The sequence below is a fragment of the Bubalus kerabau genome, chromosome 21 (assembly GCF_029407905.1).
Source record: "Bubalus kerabau isolate K-KA32 ecotype Philippines breed swamp buffalo chromosome 21, PCC_UOA_SB_1v2, whole genome shotgun sequence".
Lineage (NCBI taxonomy): Eukaryota > Metazoa > Chordata > Mammalia > Artiodactyla > Bovidae > Bubalus > Bubalus kerabau.
The window spans coordinates 9,512,991-9,534,061 of NC_073644.1; the positions used below are offsets into that span (position 1 = coordinate 9,512,991).

Consider the following 21,071-nt stretch of genomic DNA (forward strand, 5'->3'; position numbering starts at 1 on the left):
ATTCACTCTGTGTCGATTCCATGCTGACAGGACTTACGTGAGTTATTCATCTTTGCAGCTCCAGGGCTTAGCAGTCTCCGTCGTGGGGGATGCAGAATATAATTGGGCCCTGAGCTTAAAAGTGCCAAGTAGTTGGAAACATATAGTACCTTTTACTCAGAAAATATATTTAAAATCCTTGAGAGAATATACTAACATTCACAAGCTTAAATAAGTGAAATGACTACCAAAACAGCATGGGCAGTTTATTGGTAGGAACAATTTCTCAATTTAAAAATATTTAATTTCATGTAAAGTACGTCGCTTTGAGTATAAATGCTATCATAGGATTTTGGACTAGAATTCACCTGTTTTCTTAGAATTAATGATTTAAATCACATAATAGCAAAACAGTCAAGGGATTTTTTTTGTTGTTGTTTTCAAGGAAAATAGATCTTATTTAATAGACAGATGGGTTCTCAGGTGGTGCTAGTGGTAAAGAACCCATCTGCTAATGCAGGAGACATAAGAGACACAGGTTCAATCCCTGGGTCGGGAAGATCCCCTGGAGGAGGAAATGGCAACCCACTCTAGTATTCTTGCCTGCAGAATCTCATGGGCAAAGGAGCCTGGTGGGCTACAGTCCATGGGGTCGCCAAGAGTTGGACAAGACTGAAGTGACTAAACACAACAGACAGAGGGTAAAAAAACATTTTACTCTATCTTATAAGAAAACAAAGTGTATGAATCTTTTTTTCCCCAAATCATTACTTATTCTGTCCAAATACTCCATTATTCAAACACTTAAACAAGAGCAGAGGTTTTCAAGGTTATTTATGCAGTTATAATTTATTTCTTAAGAAAGGAAATGCAATTGGTTTTATTTATAAATGCCAGGGGTTTTCTGTAGATTAATTACATGTTGATTATTACATTTTTACATTATTTAACAAAAGACTGGCTTCCTAATTTTTACATGTTTGGAATTTGAATGTATTAGCAATCATGTGCATTACTGTTGTTGTTGTGTAATCATTAACTGAACTCATGTTGGGCATACATATAAAACATTTATTTTTTTCCTTCAAGTAATTAGTCTTAATCTCAAGTATGTTTACAATTTCTCTGAATTTGCAAATATTCACATTTGCAAGTTCTAAACTCAAACAATGTGACTTCAATGACCACTTTTGGCCAACTTTTAAAATAACTTAATGGAAACATACTGACAAAAATGAATATATAATATTTTTGCCATTTATATAAGAGATAAGGAAATTTGATAACATAACCATTCCATTTGTTCCACTGATATATTGTAATTAATGGAAGGAAATTAGCCAATTCTTGGCAAAAATCTTATCTTTTTAACTTACTGTCTTCTATTGTGGGAGAGACACCTCAGATCGCCCCCCATACCCATGTCACCAGTCCTCCAAACACACAGGAGTATTACAATCATCTGTAGTTCATAAAGAACATGTGATTGGTCATGGATGGTGACAAATGAGGAGTGCCTATTTCAGGCCAAAGAATGGACTTTCCAGCAGGTTCTTCAGTCTTTCTTCTTTTCCTAATGCCTCATCCAAGGGAGCCCAGTGTCCTGAATCTGTCTCCTCTCTCACCCTTGATCACCTGGGGAACAGCTGCCCTGGTGCTGAACGTCAGTTCAAAAACAAACGTTTGATGCTTTCGATCACTGAGACTTTGCTTATTCATTTGCGGTAACACAAACTAGTCCGATCCTGACACATGCAGACACATACAGCCTGTGCACCCTCAAATCATAAAACATACACGTTTCAGTCACCTTAAAAAATAATCCTAAAACTGCAACTCATTTAGGAAAATAAAAGAACCTTTTATGATTTGAATAGAGTATTTTATTGGTCAGTAATGCCCCTCTGCTGTAAGTCCCCTCCTGCCATAAATGTTTAAATCTTCAGAGTAACCTCAGAAAGATAGTGGAAGAGGAAGTCAGTGCTGCGCTCTCTTCCCTCCACAGAAACATGGATGAAAAGACACCTGGGCCAAAATGCTTTATGGGAACTCTAGAATCCAGGTAAGAATCTGCAGGACACCAAGGGAGCACAAAACTGAGGGGGGGGGGGCGGGGAATGCTGTATAATGGATAAGAGGAGCAGCTTATCTGTTACAGCCCTGCGTCCAAACCTCCATAGCTCAGTACTCAGACCACTCAGCCCCTGATTTCCCCTACATGAGAAGGAATCACTGAAGCATCCATCCAACACACCAGCCTTTTGGGGTTGCTACCCAAAGACCGACTTCCACGTCGTCTCACTCAGAACATTGAGGCGCCTGACACAGTGGGAATGCTTGGTGGGGGGAGGGGAGATGAGGATCAGGAAAGGGGGTGATAGCATTTCAGCAACCTCAAGCACTGCAAGATTGGAGGAGGTATGCAATCCTGAGACTCACCCTTCAAAAAAGGAAGAGTATTTGCCCTCAGCCCACAGAATTCCAGAGTATTTCTTCAGGGAAAGGGGTCAGGGGGATTATCGCAGCCAGCTGCATTAGACACTTAGCAAGTACTGGGAAGACAGGAGGAAAATAGAGATGGTTGATGTCTTCAATATCATACTGTAAAGTAAGTGTCCAGCTTGTCCACTGTTCCCAACATCACATTTTATAAAAACTCCTAAGAGCAACCTAACCCCATGCCCGAAGGGAGGCAGCCCCACCTCCGAAGTCAGGGGCAGCGGCCGAGAGTGCCAGGCTGCCACGGTGCAGGAAAGGCCGAGAGGAGCTACCCGGCGTCTGAGGTCGGGGGGGGGGGGGGCGCGGGGGGGGCGGCCGAGAGTAGTTACCCCAGGTCGGAGGTCAGGGGCAGGGGCCAGGAGGAGCTACCCCATGCCCCCAAGCCCGAGGCCAGGGGCGGCGGCCGGGAAGACCAACCCCACGCCGGAGGCCAGGGATGGCGGCCGGGAGGACCAACCCCACGTCCAAGGAGCCCTGGCTGCGCGGGGAGGGCCTAGAGGAGCTATCCCACATTGAAGGTCAGGAAGGGAGGCTGTGAGGAGATACCCCTTGTCCAAGGTAAGGGGCAGCAGCTGCACTTTGCTGGAGCAGCCGTGAAGAGACACCCCCAGCCCAAGGTAAGAGAAAAGTAAGACAGTAGGTGTTGCAAGAGGGCATCAGAGGGCAGACACACTGAAACCATACTCACAGAAAACTAGTCAATCTAATCACACTAGGACCACAGCCTTGTCTAACTCAATGAAACTAAGCCATGCCCGTGGGGCAACCCAAGATGGGCAGGTCATGGTGGAGAGATCTGACAGAATGTGGTCCACCGGAGAAGGGAATGGCAAACCACTTCAGTATTCTTGCCTTGAGAACCCCATGAACAGTATGAAAAGGCAAAATGATAGGATACTGAATGAGGAACTCCCCAGGTCAGTAGGTGCCCAATATGCTACTGGAGATCAGTGGAGAAATAACTCCAGAAAGAATGAAGGGATGGAGCCAAAGCAAAAAGAATACCCAGCTGTGTATGTGACTGGTGAGAGAAGCAAGGTCGGATGCTGTAAAGAGCAATATTGCATAGGAACCTGGAATGTCAGGTCCATGAATCAAGGCAAATTGGAAGTGGTCAAACAGGAGATGGCAAGAGTGAATGTTGACATTCTAGGAATCAGCAAACTAAAATGGACTGGAATGGGTGAATTTAACTCAGATGACCATTATATCTACTACTGTGGGCAGGAATCCCTCAGAAGAAATGGAGTAGCCATCATAGTCAACAAGAGAGTCCGAAATGCAGTAATTGGATGCAATCTCAAAAATGACAGAATGATCTCTGTTCGTTTCCAAGGCAATCCATTCAATATCACAGTAATCCAAGTCTATGCCCCAACCAGTAACGCTGAAGAAGCTGAAGTTGAATGGTTCTATGAAGACCTACAAGACCTTTTAGAACTAACACCCAAAAAAGATGTCCTTTTCATTATAGGAGACTGGAATGCAAAAGTGGGAAGTCAAGAAACACCTGGAGTAACAGGCAAATTTGGCCTTGGAATATGGAATGAAGCAGGACAAAGACTAATAGAGTTTTGCCAAGAAAGTGTACTGGTCATAGCAAACACCCTTTTCCAACAACGCAAGAGAAGACTGCATACACGGACATCACCAGATGGTCAACACCGAAAACAAATTGATTATATTCTTTGCAGCCAAAGATGGAGAAGCTCTATACAGTCAGCAAAAACAAGACCAGGATCTGACTGTGGCTCAGATCATGAACTCCTTATTGCCAAATTCAGACTTCAATTGAAGAAAGTAGGGAAAACCACTAGACCATCCAGGTATGACCTAAATCAAATCCTTTATGATTATACAGTGGAAGTGAGAAATAGATTGAAGGGACTAGATCTGATAGATAGACTGATGAACTATGGAATGAGGTTCATGACATTGTACAGGAGACAGGGATCAAGACCATCCCCATGGAAGAGAAATGCAAAAAAGCAAAATGGCTGTCTGGGGAGGCCTTACAAATAGCTGTGAAAAGAAGAGAAGTGAAAAGCAAAGGAGAAAAGGAAAGATATAAGCATCTGAATGCAGAGTTCCAAAGAATAGCAAGAAGAGATAAGAAAGCCTTCCTCAGCGATCAATGCAAAGAAATAGAGGAAAACAACAGAATGGGAAAGACTAGAGATCTCTTCAAGAAAATTAGAGATACCAAGGGAACATTTCATGCAAAGATGGGCTCAATAAAGGACAGAAATGGTATGAACCTAACAGAAGCAGAAGATATTAAGAAGAGGTGGCAAGAATACACAGAAGAACTGTCTAAAAAAGATCTTCACAACCCAGATAATCACAATGATGTGATCACTGACCTAGAGCCAGACATCCTGGAATGCGAACTCAAGTGGGCCTTAGAAAGCATCACTACAAACAAAGCTGGTGGAGGTGATGGCATTCCAGTGGAGCTATTTCAAATCCTGAAAAATGATGCTGTGAAAGTGCTGCACTTTATATGCCAGCACATTTGGAAAACTCAGCAGTGGCCACAGGACTGGAAAAGGTCAGTTTTCATTCCAATCCCAAAGAAAGGCAATGCCAAAGAATGCTCAAACTACCACACAATTGCACTCATCTCATGCGCTAGTAAACTAATGCTCAAAATTCTCCAAGCCAGGCTTCAGCAGTATGTGAACTGTGAACTTCCTGATGTTCAAGCTGGTTTAAGAAAAGGCAGAGGAACCAGAGATCAAATTGCCAACATCCGCTGGTTCATGGACAAAGCAAGAGAGTTCCAGAAAAACATCTATTTCTGCTTTATTGACTATGCCAAAGCCTTTGACTGTGTGGATCACAATAAACTGTGGAAAATTCTGAAAGAGATGGGAATACCAGACCACCTGACCTGCCTCTTGAGAAACCTATATGCAGGTTAGGAAGCAACAGTTAGAACTGGACATGGAACAACAGACTGGTTCCAAATAGGAAAAGGAGTTCATCAAGGCTGTATATTGTCACCCTGCTTATTTAACTTATATGCAGAGTACATCATGAGAAACGCTGGACTGAAGAAGCACAAGCTGGAATCAAGTTTGCTGGGAGAAATATCAAAAACCTTAGATATGCAGATGATACCACCCTTATGGCAGAAAGTGAAGAGGAGCTAAAAAGCCTCTTGATGAAAGTGAAAGAGGAGAGTGAAAAAGTTGGCTTAAAGCTCAACATTCAGAAAACAAAGATCATGGCATCCGATCCCATCACTTCATGGGAAATAGATGGGGAAACAGTGGAAACAGTGTCAGACTTTCTTTTTCTGGGCTCCAAAATCACTGCAGATGGTGACTGCAGCCATGAAATTAAAAGACGCTTACTCCTTGGAAGGAAAGTTATGACCAACCTAGATAGCATATTCAAAAGCAGAGACATTACTTTGCCAACAAAGGTCCATCTAGTCAAGGCTATGGTTTTCCTTGGTCATGTATGGATGTGAGAGTTGGACTGTGAAGAAGGCTGAGCGCTGAAGAATTGATGCTTTGAAGTGTGGTGTTAGAGAAGACTCTTGCGAGTCCCTTGGACTGCAAGGAGATCCAACCAGTCCATTCTGAAGGAGATCAGTCCTGGGTGTTCTTTGGAAGGAATGATGCTGAAGTTGAAACTCCAGTACTTTGGCCACCTCTTGCTAGAGTTGACTCATTGAAAAGACTCTGATGCTAGGATGGATTTGGGACAGGAGGAGAAGGGGATGACAGAGGATGAGATGGCTGGATGGCATCACTGACTCGATGGACATGAGTCTGAGTGAACTCCGGGAGTTGATGATGGACAGAGAGGCCTGGCGTGCTGGGATTCATGGGGACGCAAAGAGTCGGACACGACTGAGTGACTGAACTGAACTTAAAAGCAACCTAAGTGTCCATCAGCAAATAAATGGATTATATATACAAACGCACACACACTGGGATATTACTCAGCCATAAATTTATTTCATAAATGAAATTCTGCCATTTACAGCAATGGAGATTGACCCAGGGGCTTCCCTGGTAGCTTAGTGGTAAAGAAACCCCGTGCCAAAGCAGGAGATGTGGGTTCAATCCCTGATTCTGGAAGATCCTCTGGAGAAGATGACAATCCACTACAGTATTCTTGCCTGGGAAACCCCATGAACAGAAGAACCTGGAGGGCTAGAGTCTGTGGAGTTGCAAAAGAGTTTTATATGACTTAGTGACTAAACAACAATTGATTGACCCAGGGGACATTATGCTTAGTAAAACAAAACAGAAAAAACACACCATGTCTGCTATAACTTATATGTGCAATCTAAAAAATAAACCAAACAAATATAACCAAAAGAAACAGGCTCACAGATGTGGAACGCAAACTAGTGGTTACCAGTGGAAGAGAGAAGTGGGGAAGGGCATGACAGGAGTAGTGGATTAAGACATACAAAATTCTATGTATAAAGTAGATAAGCAACAAGGATACATTGTATAGCACAGGGAAATACAGCCATTATTTTGCAATAACTTCAACTGGAGTATAATCTATAGAAATACTGAATCACTATGTTGTATACCTGAAAGTAAAATAATATTATAAATCAACTACCTTCAATTAAAAGAAAAAACAGTCTCTGGTTTACTTTTACTCATAATCTGTCATTAACTATTCCTACATATTACTCAACTAAAATTCAGAAGATTGTAATCACTGATCCTAGAACAAATATAAAGACAAATTGAGATATATTCCTCAAGACTTCTTAGAATATACTAATGTATTAAATCCTACAGATTTTGATGTGCCATTTACACCTGTGACTTGGTGTGTTTTTATCTTTACTTAGAATTAAATATATGCAATTTATCCTTCTGAAACCATATGCATATAATCAAAAACTTATCCTTGGTATTATAATTTTTCAGCATTAAATTCCTGCAATTAAGACAACCAAAATATTATATATATCCATGGTCTGGGATTAGAATAGTATTTTTCAATTCACAATATAACCAAGTAATTAAATCCGTATCTTTTGTGCCTAAGAAAGTTTTTAAAGTTGAAATTAAAAACTGAAAGCTGGGTAGTACTCTAAAACTGCAAAACTAGACAATGTATGATAAGAAAATCAGCCTATGAATTGCTGGCAGTTCATCTTACAAATTCATCTAAATGTTAACCTGAAAAAAGACATTTTCCTGCGATGTTCTCTGGTTGTTTTGAAAAGAGGGCCAATACTCAATGTGTTGTACATCACTGATCCACTCAGTCACTTTAACTTAACTGAGTATAGGGGATTACAGAATTTACTACTGATTGTAGAAAAATAGCAGGATTCAATTAATCCCTGGATTCGCTATTTTTAAATTGTTTTATAAAACATGGTGCAGTGCATAATTAAAAACTAACACTTGCTATCATTGCACACATGAAGCATTCCAGTAGATATATACCAGTAGGTAGCCCTGTTTTTAACCGATTTTCCTGAGTTACCCCTGTTGCCACCACAACTGTCCCCTAAAAGCACATGTATTCAAGTAACCTCGGCTAAAGGACTTTATCTCTTTGGTACAAATATTCCGTTCTAAAGTTGTTTCACCAATAAAACTAAGAATCAATGCATGATAATTCTTTTTTTGCAAAAAAAACAAAAAACAAAAAAACTTACTTGAGTAAATATACACTCTGATGCTTTAGAAGTTAAAATCAGCACCTCTGTTTGAGCCTGTTAGACATTTACTTGGTGCAGTCATTATTCATGGTTACAAAGGTGAACTTGTTCATTGGATCCATTGACTATATGGTTATTTTATCCTCTATATCAACATCATTTTCTATTATAATTTATTAAATTAAAATAACTCTTTCCTAAGATCAAGCTGAAAGAACTCTAAATGGCCCAATAATTTGAGCAAAAAATAAATAATTATAGGTTTATACTCTTAACAAGAAAAGTCCATGAATCCATACTGATATAAATAATACATTAACAAATAAATTGGAGGTAAGGGGGCCATCTTCCCTACAGAAGATTACTAAGTAATAAAAGGAATGAGGGGAATAGGAAATTACCATTGGGACACTGGGGTACTAATTGCTGCAGGCAGATTCCATGGATCAATGGGACAATTTTTAATTTAGTAGGGAAATCTTTTGGAATGCATATTTGTATATCTTCAAGGTTTCTCCTCCCACACAGTATTAACTACTATGGTTACATGTGTCCACAGAGTTCTTGATATTTCTCTCTCCAGGAGGTAGTTCTGAATTCCTCTCAGAGTATCCTGGGTCTAGCAACTGACTTGCAACAAAGAGGATATGGGAAAAGTGAAATAGTAACTTTTTGGTGGGGAAATCTGGTAGACACCACCTTAACCAAGTGATTAGTATCTTATAACAGATAAAGTTGATATCTTGTACTTCCTGACAGAATGGTAGAATAAGAACACTCACGTCTGTGGTAATTTCTAAAAAGCTCAAAACCATGAGAAAACATCAGTTAAACCTATGTTTAACCTATGTTGAGGAACAAATACTCCAAAATACTAGATCAATACTCCTCAAAAGTATCAAGATCAATAAACACAAGGAAAGACCAAGAAATGAATATATATTAGACAAAAATAAGGATATGTGATGAAAGAGAATGCAATGTTTGTGTCCTATATTGGATCTCAGGTTTGAAGAACATTAGTGAAAAATCTGGTGGAAAATGAAGGCTTGTTCAATTGATAATGTTGTGTCAGTATTACATTCTTCATTTTAATACATACATGATGATTATTTAAAATGATAACTATTGGAAGCTGGGGGATGGATATACAGGAACCTTCTGTACTACCTTTACAATTCTTCTGTAAATCCAAAGTTATTTTGAAATAAAGTTTTTAAAGAATGGACTTTTGAGTAAAAAGAAATACTTTATTTTAATGTATCTGACAAATTACATGAGGGAAGGTTGCATGTGGAGGTCACTTGCCAACTCTCAAAAAGTATTATTGGTCAAGAATTTTAAACATTTTCTTCATGAAAAATGTTTTCTTTATGTCTCAGAAAAAGTTTCAGAGGTAAGATAACACAGCATTGATATGGCACCCCACTCCAGTACTCTTGCCTGGAAAACCCCATGGATGGAGGAGCCTGGTGGGCTGCAGTCCATGGGGTCGCTGGGAGTCAGACACGACTGAGCGATTTCACTTTCACTTTTTACTTTCCTGCATTGGAGAAGGAAATGGCAACCCACTCCAGTGTTCTTGCCTGGAGAATCCCAGGGACGGGGGAGCCTGTTGGGCTGCCATCTATGGGGTCCCACAGAGTCGGACACGACTGAAGCGACTTAGCAGCAGCAGCAGCATAGACCTATTACATATGTTTGTGTCTATATGCATGGAAGCAGAATGGCTAAATATCTCAAGAAAATATACCTTACTAATTAAAGAAAATACTGTCTCTCTAGCCAACATTTATTATTTCAAAAATTCATGATTTGTCTTTATAAAACTTACTATATTAGCATTTTATTATGGTATAACCTATTTTCTTCAAAAGTATTTGGGTTTGTTTTCCTTCCTCTCACCCTGGTTTAAACCAAGCAGTCACCACTGCCTCATAAATCATTAATTCAAGGCTACAAAACTGGTTTATCTTATCCAGATTAATCAGGTCAGCCTCATCAGCTTGCCCATCATTCCTGACAGGCAGCCTAACATTCTCTGACTTTATGCTGAAGTGCTGTCCATTTGTTCTGCCTAGAGGCAGACCCTGGGAATGACCTTGCCCCACGCCTCATCTTCACAAATCTAAATGTACCCACCAAATCTTTACTCAAGGGAATGCACAAACAAGAATGGTAAGTAATAGAGACATATACACATACACATTTAACATTTATACACACATATAAAGACACACGGTGCTTCCCTGATGGCTCAGTGATAAAGAATCCACCTGCCAATGCAGGAAACACAGGTTCTACCCCTGGGGTGGGAAGATTCCTCTGGAGGAGGGAATGACAACCCACTCTAGTATTCTTGCCTAGAAAATTCCATAGACAGAGGAGCCTGGTGGGCTACAGTTCATAAGGTCATAAAAGACAGACATGATTCAGCAATTAAACAATGTCAATAAAACATACTCACAAGGCTAAATGTATAAAAGAATATATATCATAGCTTTGGTTGAAATTTCATCTCAATGCTCAATATTTACCCTAGAAATATTTCATTTCAATGATTAATTACATTTCTAATTACCATTATCAATAGAGCTATTATTCTATAATTTAAAAGAGGAAAAATATTTTCAAAATGTGTTAAAAAACCAATTGTTTTGTTACACTTTTGGCTGATTTAATTGTACATTTATATCCTTCATGATTTATAGAGCTGTCAGACCATTAGTTATATCCTATTTTAGCACAAATAGCCTTTACTATCTATTAATTCCATGTAAGCCTTTACCTAATTTGAGCCAAATAATGAGATGGGAAAGAGGAGACTGAGAAGGAAGCAGAGAAATCATCAGAGAGAGGGGGTGAGGGAGCAGGCGTGCACTTGCAGAGGAGTCAGAGAGAAAGTTGAAGACACGGGGGAGAAAGGCCAAGAAGAGATGGAGGGCCGGGACGAGGGCAATCTGCTGTTAGGCCACGCTGGGCTCTGGCGCTTGAAAAATGGTGGTATCAGCAAAACCTACTGAAGTAGAAAGGAAACACTTCTCAGAGATAATGAAGTTAAAATGAGGTCACTGTGGGGAGAGGGGGGCTCCAACCCAATATAACCAGTGTCGTGAGAGGATGAAATCAGGACACAGACAGGAACAGAGGGAAGACCACGTGACGACAAAGAGAGACTACCATCTGCAAGCCAAGGAGACAAGCCTCAGAAAGAACAGATTCTGCCAATACTTCCATCTCAAACTTCCCCACCTCCAAAAGAGCAAGAGAATACACTTCTGTTGTGTAAACTACCCAGCCTGCTGTACTTTCATATCATAGCCCTAGCAACCACACCTCTTAATATCGACACTGTATCTCATCGCAACTTCAACCGCAGAGCTTTTGACTGGTGACTGAAACTTTCCAAGCAGCCACTGAGGTGCAAACATTGCAGCCATATGCTACCCCTGCAGCTGCTCTTTTTTTTTCGTTTTTCTTCATTCATTTACACCAGGATATACCCCAGAGAAGAGGTGTGATGTCATATGAATCATTACAACAGCAGCTGCTGAAGCCCCTTCCTACGAATGGCCAACTTGACTTGGTATTTTTCTTTAAAAGTTCTCTGGGATGCTTTCAATTATTAATTAAAACTGAGAATTTTATAGAAGATAAAGGGTCGTTTAGACTTTAATGGAGTCACGGGTGTTGATGACTCGGGGAAGTAAACACCATTGAACGCCCCCAGATCCAGAAAGCATGAAAGGTTTTGTTAAGAATTTGTATTACAACATAGGAAATAAGACATTAGGGAAACTTTGGAAAATAAAAAAGAAAAACGTTAGAATGTTCTGACACTGGCAATTATTTCCACTATCCTCCTGAGAGATGTTATTATTTATATTCTTAATTAAAAGCTGCTTCTCTGGTGGCAGATTATCATGAGAAATCATACGCTGTTTTACTTAGAAGCCACTGAAGCACTGAACTTCCATGACTTAGATTTTCAAAAGCAAACTAACTATCCTTCTTGAATCCCACTTGATAGTGGTCGGTAAGACAGATCCTGATCTCAACTAACCCTTGCATGCCCAAAAATGTATGGGACTTTTCTTTGACTCTGTCTCCTCTTTGATCAAAGGTTTATAAGGTAATAAACTCTGAATCCAAATAATAATTTAAACTTTGTGTGTTTTTGGCCAAAGAGACCCTGGATCTAAATTTCATAGATTTTCTTCTGACAAAGGAATGAAAAGATTAAGAACTCTTTCTAGAAGGGCAGTGATGAACTGTGTGATTATCATGTGTGGCAATAAACAGTTTACAAAATAATATCTACTTTTGAAGTGCAGGTAATAGTCACTCGGTGTCTGACTCTTTGAGACCCAGTGGGCTGAAGCCCACCAGGCACCTCTGTCCATGGACTTTCTCAAGCAAGAATACTGGAGTAGGTTGCCATGCTCTTCTCGAGGGGCTCTTCCATATCCAGCAATTGAACCCAGGTCTCCTGCATTGCAAGTATATTCTTTATCATCTGAGCCACCAGGGAAGCCCAGTATCAAATTTTAAATCAGTGCAAATATACATATTACAAAAACCTCACAAACAAACCAGGAGACTCAGCAGGAATATTCAGAACATTTCTATGACTAGAAAAATCCGTACATTTACAGTCGCATTTTCTAGCATGTTTGTATCTGACGATAATAAAGCACATATAGTTGAACTATGCAAGCTTTCCAATTAAAAAAAAAAATCAATATCCAAAGTGCTGTGTCTCTCCACCACATAACTTGTTTTTGTATTATCTCTACATGCTAAAATTATCAAAATTATATGAAATAAAATGCTATTGGAACAGAGCTTTTCCCCTCAATGACTACTTAGCACATCTTCAGTTCATTCGCTCAGTCGTGTCCAACTCTTTGCGATCCCATGAACTGTAGCATGCCAGGCCTTCCTGTCCGTCACCAACTCCCGGGGTTTACCCAAACTCATGTCCATTGAGTCGGTGATGCCATCCAGCCATCTCATCCTCTGTAGTCCCCTTCTTCTCCTGCCCCCAATCTCTCCCAGCATCAGGGTATTTTCCAATGAGTCAACTCTTCACGTGAGGTGGCCAAAGTCTAAGAAGATTTTAAAAATAATTTAGTACACCTTAACAGACAGATAATTTTTTTAATATTTATGATTTATTTACCTACTTATTTAGCAGTACCAGGTCTCAGTTGTGACATGTGGGATCCAGTTCCCTGACCAAGGATTGAACATAGGCCCCCTACACTGGGAGCAGAGATGCTTAGAGTCTAGACTACCTGGAAAGTCCTGCACAGATTGTTTCTTTTTTTTTTTTTTTGCTATTTTTATTTTTTTTAATTTTATTTTATTTTTAAACTTTACATAATTGTACTAGTTTTGCCAAACATCAAAATGAATCCACCACAGGTATACATGTGTTCCCCAACCTGAACCCTCCTCCTCCCTTCCTCCCCATACCATCCCTCTGGGTCGTCCCAGTGCACCAGCCCCAAGCATCCAGTATCGTGCAACGAACCTGGACTGGCAACTCGTTTCATAAATGATATTTTACATGTTTCAATGCCATTCTCCCAAATCTTCCCGCCCTCTCCCTCTCCCACAGAGTCCATAAGACTGTTCTATACATCAGTGTCTCTTTTGCTGTCTCGTACACAGGGTTACTGTTACCATCTTTCTAAATTCCATATATATGCATTAGTATACTGTATTGGTGTTTTTCTTTCTGGCTTACTTCACTCTGTATAATAGGCTCCAGTTTCATCCACCTCATTAGAACTGATTCAAATGTATTCTTTTTAATGGCTGAGTAATACTCCATTGTGTATATGTACCACCACTTTCTTATCCATTCATCTGCTGATGGACATCTAGGTTGCTTCCATGTCCTGGCTATTATAAACAGTGCTGCGACGAACATTGGGGTACACGTGTATCTTTCCCTTCTGGTTTCCTCAGTGTGTATGCCCAGCAGTGGGATTGCTGGATCATAAGGCAGTTCTATTTCCAGTTTTTTAAGGGATCTCCACACTGTTCTCCATAGTGGCTGTACTAGTTTGCATTCCCACCAACAGTGTCAGAGGGTTCCCTCTTCTCCACACCCTCTCCAGCATTTATTACTTGTAGACTTTTGGATCGCAGCCATTCTGTCTGGCGTGAAATGGTCCCTCATAGTGGTTTTGATTTGCATTTCTCTGATAATGAGTGATGTTGAGCATCTTTTCATGTGTTTGTTAGCCATCTGTATGTCTTCTTTGGAGAAATGTCTATTTAGTTCTTTGGCCCATCTTTTGATTGGGTCATTTATTTTTCTGGAGTTGAGCTGTAGGAGTTGCTTGTATATTTTTGAGATTAGTTGTTTGTCAGTTGCTTCATTTGCTATTATCTTCTCCCATTCTGAAAGCTGTCTTTTCACCTTGCTAATAGTTTCCTTTGATGTGCAGAAGCTGTTAAGGTTAATTAGGTCCCATTTGTTTATTTTTGCTTTTATTTCCAATATTCTGGGAGGTGGGTCATAGAGGATCCTGCTGTGATGTATGTCAGAGAGTTTTTTGCCTATGTTCTCCTCTAGGAGTTTTATAGTTTTTGGTCTTACATTTAGATCTTTAATCCATTTTGAGTTTATTTTTGTGTATGGTGTTAGAAAGTGTTCTAGTGTCATTCTTTTTCAAGTGGTTGACCACTTTTCCCAGCACCACTTGTTAAAGAGATTGTCTTATCTCCATTGTATATTCTTGCCTCCTTTGTCAAAGATAAGGTGTCCATATGTGCATGGATTTATCTCTGGGCTTTCTATTTTGTTCCATTGATCTATATTTCTGTCTTTGTGCCAGTACCATACTGTCTTGAGAGCTGTGGCTTTGTAGTAGAGCCTGAAGTCAGGTAGGTTGATTCCTCCAGTTCCATTCTTCTTTCTCAAGATCACTTTGGCTATTCAAGGTTTTTTGTATTTCCATACAAATTGTAAAATTATTTGTTCTAGCTCTGTGAAGAATACTGTTGGTAGCTTGATAGGGATTGCATTGAATCTATAAATTGCTTTGGGTAGTATACTCATTTTCACTATATTGATTCTTCCAATCCATGAACATGGTATATTTCTCTATCTGTTAGTGTCCTCTTTGATTTCTTTCACCAGTGTTTTATAGTTTTCTATATATAGGTCTTTAGTTTCTTTAGGTAGATATATTCCTAAGTATTTTATTCTTTCCATTGCAATGGTGAATGGAATTGTTTCCTTAATTTCTCTTTCTGTTTTCTGATTATTAGTGTATAGGAATGCAAGGGATTTCTGTGTGTTGATTTTATATCCTGCAACTTTACTATAGTCGTTGATTAGTTCTAGTAATTTTCTGGTGGAGTCTTTAGGGTTTTCTATGTAGAGGATCATGTCATCTGCAAATAGTGAGAGCTTTACTTCTTCTTTTCCAATTTGGATTCCTTTATTTCTTTTTCTGCTCTGATTGCTGTGGCCAAAACTTCCAAAACTATGTTGAATAGTAATGGTGAAAGTGGGCACCCTTGTCTTGTTCCTGACTTTAGAGGAAATGCTTTCAATTTTTCACCATTGAGGATAATGTTTGCTGTGGGTTTGTCATATATAGCTTTGATTATGTTGAGGTATGTTCCTTCTATTCCTGCTTTCTGGAGAGTTTTTATCATAAATAGATGTTGAATTTTGTCAAAGGATTTCTCTGCATCTATTGAGATAATCATATGGTTTTTATTTTTCAATTTGTTAATGTGGTGTATTACATTGACTGATTTGGGGATATTGAAGAATCCTTGCATCCCTGGGATAAAGCCCACTCGGTCATGGTGTATGATCTTTTTAATGTGTTGTTGGATTCTGATTGCTAGAATTTTGTTAAGGATTTTTGCATCTATGTTCATCAGTGATATTGGCCTGTAGTTTTCTTTTTTGGTGGGATCTTTGTCAGGTTTTGGTATTAGGGTGATGGTGGCCTCATAGAATGAGTTTGGAAGTTTACCATCCTCTGCAATTTTCTGGAAGAGTTTGAGCAGGATAGGTATTAGCTCTTCTCTAAATTTTTGGTAGAATTCAGCTGTGAAGCCCTCTGGACCTGGGCTTTTGTTTGCTGGAAGATTTTTGATTACAGTTTCAATTTCCATGCTTGTGATGGGCCTGTTAAGATTTTCTATTTCTTCCTGGTCGAGTTTTGGAAAGTTGTACTTTTCTAAGAATTTGTCCATTTCTTCCACATTGTCCATTTTATTGGCATATAATTGTTGATAGTACTCTCTTATGATCCTTTGTATTTCTGTGTTGTCAGTTGTGATCTCTCCATTTTCATTTCTAATTTTATTGATTTGATGTTTCTCCCTTTGTTTCTTGATGAGTCTGGCTAATGGTTTGTCAATTTTATTTATCCTTTCAAAGAACCAGCTTTTGGTTTTGTTGATTTTTTGCTATGATCTCTTTTGTTTCTTTTGCATTTATTTCTGCTCTAAGTTTTAAGATTTCTTTCCTTCTACTAACCCTGGGGTTCTTCATTTCTTCCTTTTCTAATTGCTTTAGGTGTAGAGTTAGGTTATTTATTTGACTTTTTTCTTGTTTCTTGAGGTGTGCCTGTATTGCTATGAACTTTCCCCTTAGGACTGCTTTTACAGTGTCCCACAGGTTTTGGGTTGTTGTGTTTTCATTTTCGTTTCTATGCAAATTTTGATTTCCTTTTTGATTTCTTCTGTGATTTGTTGGTTATTCAGTAGCGTGTTGTTCAGCTTCCATATGTTGGAATTTTTAATAGTTTTTCTCCTGTAATTGAGATCTAAACTTACTGCATTGTGGTCAGAAAAGATGCTTGGAATGATTTCTATTTTTTTGAATTTACCAAGACTAGATTTATGGCCCAGGATGTGATCTATCCTGGAGAAGGTTCCATGTGCGCTTGAGAAAAAGGTGAAATTCATTGTTTTGGGATGAAATGTCCTATAGATATTAATTAGGTCTAACTGGTCTATTGTATCATTTAAAGTTTGTGTTTCCTTGTTAATTTTCTGTTTAGTTGATCTATCCATAGGTGTGAGTCGGGTATTAAAGTCTCCCACTATTATTGTGTTATTGTTAATTTCTCCTTTCATACTTGTTAGCATTTGTCTTACATACTGCGGTGCTCCCGTGGTGGGTGCATATATATTTATAATTGTTATATCTTCTTCTTGGATTGATCCTTTGATCATTATGTATGACCTTCTTTGTCTCTTTTCACAGCCTTTGTTTTAAAGTCTATTTTATCTGATATGAGTATTGCTACTCCTGCTTTCTTTTGGTCCCTATTTGCATGGAAAATCTTTTTCCAGCCCTTCACTTTCAGTCTGTATGTGTCCCCTGTTTTGAGGTGGGTCTCTTGTAGACAACATATGTAGGGGTCTTGTTTTTGTATCCATTCAGCCAGTCTTTGTCTTTTGGTTGGGGCATTCAACCCATTTATTTTTAAGGTAATTACTGATAAGTATGATCCCGTTGCCATTTACTTTATTGTTTTGGGTTCGAATTTATACACCATTTTTGTGTTTCCTGTCTAGAGAATATCCTTTAGTATTTGTTGGAGAGCTGGTTTGGTGGTGCAGAATTCTCTCAGCTTTTGCTTGTCTGAAAAGCTTTTGATTTCTCCTTCACACTTGAATGAGATCCTTGCTGGGTACAATAATCTGGGCTGTGGGTTATTTTCTTTCATCATTTTAAGTATGTCTTGCCATTCCCTCCTGGCTTGAAGAGTTTCTATTGAAAGATCAGCTGTTATCCTTATGGGTATTCCCTTGTGTGTTATTTGTTGTTTTTCCCTTGCTGCTTTTAATATTTTTTCTTTGTGTTTGATCTTTGTTAACTTGATTAATATGTGTCTTGGGGTGTTTCACCTTGGGTTTATCCTGTTTGGGACTCTCTGGGTTTCTTGGACTTGGGTGATTATTTCCTTCCCCATTTTAGGGAAGTTTTCAACTATTATCTCCTCTAGTATTTTCTCATGGTCTTTCTTTTTGTCTTCTTCTTCTGGGACCCCTATGATTTGAATGTTGTAGCGTTTAATATTGTCCTGGAGGTCTCTGAGATTGTCTTCATTTCTTTTAATTCGTTTTTCTTTTATCCTCTCTGATTCATTTATTTCTACCATTCTATGTTCTAATTCACTAATCCTATCTTCTGCCTCTGTTATTCTACTATTTGTTGCCTCCAGAGTGTTTTTAATTTCACTTATTGCATTATTCATTATATATTGACTTTTTTTTATTTCTTATCAGTCCTTGTTAAACCTTTCTTGCATCTTCTCAATCCTTGCCTCCAAGCTATTTATCTGTGATTCCATTTTAATTTCAAGGTTTTGGATCAATTTCACTATCATTATTCGGAATTCTTTATCAGGTAGATTCCCTATCTCTTCCTCTTTTGTTTGGTTTGGTGGGCATTTATCCTGTTCCTTTATCTGCTGGGTATTCCTCTGTCTCTTCATCTTGTTTAAATTGCTGAGTTTGGGGTGTCCTTTCTGTATTCTGGCAGTTTGTGGAGTTCTCTTTATTGTGGCGTTTCCTCGCTGTGTGTGGGTTTGTACAGGTGGCTTGTCAAGGTTTCCTGGTTAGGAAAGCTTGTGTCGATGTTCTGGTGGATGGAGCTGTATTTCTTCTCTCTGGAGTGTAATGAAATGTCCAGTAATGAGTTATGAGATGTCTATGGTTTTGGGGTGGCTTTGGGCAGCCTGTATCTTGAAGCTCAGGGCTGTGTTCCTTTGTTGCTGGAGAATTTGTTTGGTATGTCTTGCTCTGGAACTTGTTGGCCCTTGTGTGGTGCTTGGTTTCAGTGTAGGTATGGAGGCGTTTGATGAGCTCCTGTCAATTAATGTTCCTTGAAGTCAGGAGTTCCCTGGAGTCAGGGTTTGGACTTAAGCCTCCTACTTCCAGTTATCGGTCTTATTTTTACAGTAGTTTCAAAACTTCTCCTTCTATACAGCACCATTGATAAAACATCTACGTTAAAGATGAAAAGTTTCTCTACTGTGAGGGTCACTCAGAGAGGTTCACAGCGTTACATGGAGAAGAGAAGAGGGAGGAGGGAGTTAGAGGTGACCCAAATGAGATGAGGTGGAATCAATAGTGGAGAGAGTGGGCTAGCCAGTAGACACTTCCTTATGTGCACTCCACAACTGGACCACTCAGAGATGTTCACGGAGTTATACAGAGAAGAGAAGAAGGAGGAAGGAGACAGAGGTGGCCAGAAGGATAAAAGGGGGAGATGAAAAGGAGGGAGACAGATCCAGCCAGTAATCAGTTCCCTAAGTGTTCTCCACCGTCTGGAACACACAGAAATTCACAGAGTTGGGTAGAGTAGAGAGGGGTTGGGGAGGAGATACAGGCGACCTGGTGGAGAAAACAGAGAGTCCAAAGGGAGAGAGAGCAGTCAAGCCAGTAATCTCTCTCCCTAGTGAAAAATGGGTCCTGAAGATTGGGTTCTTAAAGGTACAAAATTGGTAACAAATACATAAAAGCAAAAATTAAAAATCTAGAGTAGAGTTTGGAATTTCAAAAATACGATGGTAATGAAAAGAATAAGGAAAAGAAAGAGAGAAAAAACGAACAAAGGAAAACAAACAAGGTCGTGAAAATTATAAAGAAACTACAGGTACAAAATTTATAACTAATACCAAAAAGCAAAAATTAAAAATCTAGAGTAGAGTTTGGAATTTCAAAAATACAATGTTAAAAAAAAGAAGAAGAAAAATAAAGAGAGAAAACAAACAAACCAACAAAAACAATGTCGCAAAAATTATAAAGAAAATACAGGTACAAAATTGATATCAAATACCAAAAAGCATAAATTAAAAATCTTGAGTAGAGTTTGGAATTGCAGATATATGATGTTATATAAAAGAAGAAGAGAAAGAAAGAGGGAAAAAAAAAGTCACAGAAATTATAAAAAAAAAAACTATAGGTACAAAATTGATAACATATACAAAAAGGCTAAAATTAAAAATCTAGAGTAGAGTTTGGAATTTCAAAAATACAATGTTAAAGAAAAGAAGAAAAATAAAAAAAAAACAAAACACGGTCAAAAAGTTATAAAATATATATATGAAGTTTGCTGAAGAAGAAAAAAAATAGGGTTTTTTTTTTGTTTTTTTTTTTTTTGCAAAGTAATAGGTTATAAAAGTGAAAATTAAAGGACAATAGAGGACTTAAAAATTTTTTTTTTAATTTAAAAAAAAAAAGAAAGAAAGATTGATCGTAAAAATACTAAAAATATATCTAGGTCTTTCTCTGGTTTTGTTGTGAGTATTGTGGGTTCAGTTCATTTTTGGCTAGTTCCTTGGTCTGACTCATATTTCTCAAGATCTATAGGCCCCTTCCTATGTAGTCTGTAGTAACCACAGGGTTTTAATCTATGGCCTGTAGCTTCCAAGGCGTTTCCCTCTGTTATAGCTTCTTCTGTTTGCTGGTCTCTTCAGTGTCTGGTTTCCGCCCTGACACAAAGGGGACGGTGGAGGACACTTTTTTTTTTTTAGGCTCACTTGTTCAGCCGCGCTGTGGGGAGGGAGGGAGGGATGCTGCAAACAGATAACACTGGTGTGCGCTCGCAGTGCCTCAGCCACACTGGGTCTGCCCCCGCTCACGGCGCGTGTAGCCCCCCTGCCCACACTGCTCGGGCTCTAGGTTGTTCCGCCGGGAACAATCAGAGGCCAGCCCTGGGCTGAGCTCCCAGGTCCAAGCCGCTCAGGTTCAGGCACTCGGGTAGTCCTCAGAGGCGCAGACTCGGTTGGGCCTGCGTTTTGTGCTCCTCCCAGATCCGAGCAGCTCAGTTGATGAGGTGTTTGGCGAGCGCCAATGCTGCGACCTATCGCCTCCCCGCCACTCAGTTATCTGGGTGTAAAACCGGCGCACCTTCTCAGGCAGATGTTGACCATCCAGACCC

At 39.3% G+C, this 21,071-nt stretch overlaps 1 protein-coding gene across 20 annotated transcripts in view; it reads right to left on the reverse strand.

The window, feature by feature from the left end:
• The window catches only part of LOC129636178 (uncharacterized), a 431,707-nt gene that overhangs the window by 79,101 nt on the left and 331,535 nt on the right, over positions 1-21,071 (reverse strand). For 5 of the 20 annotated variants that reach the window (XM_055559468.1, XM_055559459.1, XM_055559465.1 and 2 more), the window contains one exon: positions 9,364-13,242. The exons of 10 other annotated variants lie outside the window; for them this stretch is intronic. In XM_055559468.1, coding sequence (XP_055415443.1) covers positions 13,195-13,242 — 48 coding nt within the window. In that variant the 3' untranslated portion in view covers positions 9,364-13,194. Of the gene's footprint in view, positions 1-6,427; positions 6,655-9,363; positions 13,243-21,071 lie in introns of those variants that run through there. 5 more of the 20 variants (XR_008706742.1, XM_055559458.1, XM_055559476.1 and 2 more) reach the window with 2 other exon arrangements.